This window comes from Pyxicephalus adspersus, chromosome 7 (assembly GCF_032062135.1).
Source record: "Pyxicephalus adspersus chromosome 7, UCB_Pads_2.0, whole genome shotgun sequence".
Taxonomy (NCBI): Eukaryota; Metazoa; Chordata; class Amphibia; order Anura; family Pyxicephalidae; genus Pyxicephalus; species Pyxicephalus adspersus.
This window is the reverse complement of record NC_092864.1, coordinates 57,912,968-57,914,688: the sequence shown is the minus strand read 5'-3', so window position 1 is coordinate 57,914,688 and position 1,721 is coordinate 57,912,968. Positions and strand designations below refer to the sequence as shown.

Genomic DNA, 1,721 nt, shown 5'->3' with positions numbered 1-1,721 from the left:
GTGTGACCCCATGCTGGGATATATGCGGTGTTATTATAGAGGAGAATGTGTATGGAGATATTAGATTGTAGCTGAGGATTCCTTAGAGCTGAGACTATGACAGGAAGTGAGAGATCATTCCATAACATAAAGCCTGACTGCTCCATAATCATCATAAAGGGGCCACACATGAGTCTCACCCCCAACATTCACACAGCATTCCTCTCAGAATAATGGCGCCCATTCACCTAACCCAGTGCGTCACTGCACGTCACGTGACCGAGAATTCCCGGCCATCATCACCCCCAGATTTTTAGGACCACAAGGGAACCCCACGAGGGACCCTGCTTTCCTTTGTCCCATCCCCCTCCCCACAAGGACATCTCCCCATCCCCCATCGCTTCATATTACACAAGAGCTACTTCCTGTTCCCTTCCCCCCATCTCTTTATACGCGCGCTCCCGCTTCAAGAATAAGCGGGTGGGGCCTGGGATTTCAGGAAAAAACGCGCGCAAGGGGAGGGGAATATCGTATGTGCACGCGCCTCGTGCACGCGCTCTGTCCACGTGACTTGGCACAACCAATTGCGTCGAGTTATAATGTGGGGGTGACGCGCGCGCACGAGATAAGCGAGAGAGAGAGAAAAACCCAACGGAGAGAAAAAGAGCGGGAGAGACGGCACCATGTCTGAGGAAAAGCCCAAGGTAAGGCTGCTGCAGGAGGGCATCGCTAATGTGCGGTTATGCGCCTCATGATAACGCCGAGAAGTGATTGGAGTTGTAAGTGTGGGGGCAGCGAGGCCGCCACTAGGCCTAAGGCCGCTCGGTCCTGGCTAAGAAAAACAAACACCGACAAAGGAAGGGGGGCTGAGAGGCCTACTGCTAGAAATAACGGAGATTCAGGCCGGGAGAAAATGGGGAGGAACCGGTGCTAGGAGAGGGAGGGTCGGTGAGAAGAAGGGGAGGCCCAAGTGTGTGATTCATACCCAGATTTACCTCAGGCCCGGGACATTGCGCGCCAAAGCCGGCTTCACCTCCGCACGTGTGACTGAGAGCTGCCACGGCACACCGCTCCATGGTATATGCATGCGCTATAATACACCGGGGTACACGGGGGGAGCCGGGATTGTACTGGGATCATCACAGCATTACCATCTAATTTATTTTACTGTAATGTAAGGATGAGAATCCCCAATATTGTATAAATATCTCAGATTGGGGAACCTCACATGTATACAATCCACTTTGCATAGAGATGAATAGCTGTGTGTCCACCTCTGGTCACCTCCTTGTATATCTCCCATCCTGGGAAGTGATTACTGCAGTGTAATATTCCGATGTGTTTGCAGCTTGTGTATGCTTGGGTGACGCTGATTGGATGATTAACTACCCAATGATACCCCATTGGTCCTAAGAACTTTCCAGAATTCATAGGAGACATTTGATTGGTTCAGAGTTTGCTTTGCTTGCTGTTTAGCGTGGTGACCTCAATCACTGCACTTTCACTGAACTCCAATGCTGCATTCACACTATAGATGGGGGGGGGGTCCAATGCTACATTCACACAATATCACACCATAGATGGGAGGTCCAATGCTACATTCACACTATAGATGGGGGGTCTAATGCTACATTCACACAATATCACACCATAGATTGGAGGTCCAATGATACATTCACACAATATCACACTATTGATGAGAAGTCCAATGCTACATTCACACAATATCACACTATAGATGG

General features: G+C 49.9%; 1 protein-coding gene across 2 annotated transcripts in view; it reads left to right on the top strand.

The window, feature by feature from the left end:
- Positions 1-498: 498 nt before the first annotated feature.
- Positions 499-1,721, top strand: part of SUMO3 (small ubiquitin like modifier 3) — a 6,392-nt gene continuing 5,169 nt past the window's right edge. Inside the window, exon 1 of one of the 2 annotated variants that reach the window (XM_072418616.1) lies at positions 499-683. In XM_072418616.1, coding sequence (XP_072274717.1) covers positions 663-683 — 21 coding nt within the window. In that variant the 5' untranslated portion in view covers positions 499-662. Of the gene's footprint in view, positions 684-929; positions 1,057-1,721 lie in introns of those variants that run through there. The other variant, XM_072418617.1, reaches the window with a different exon arrangement.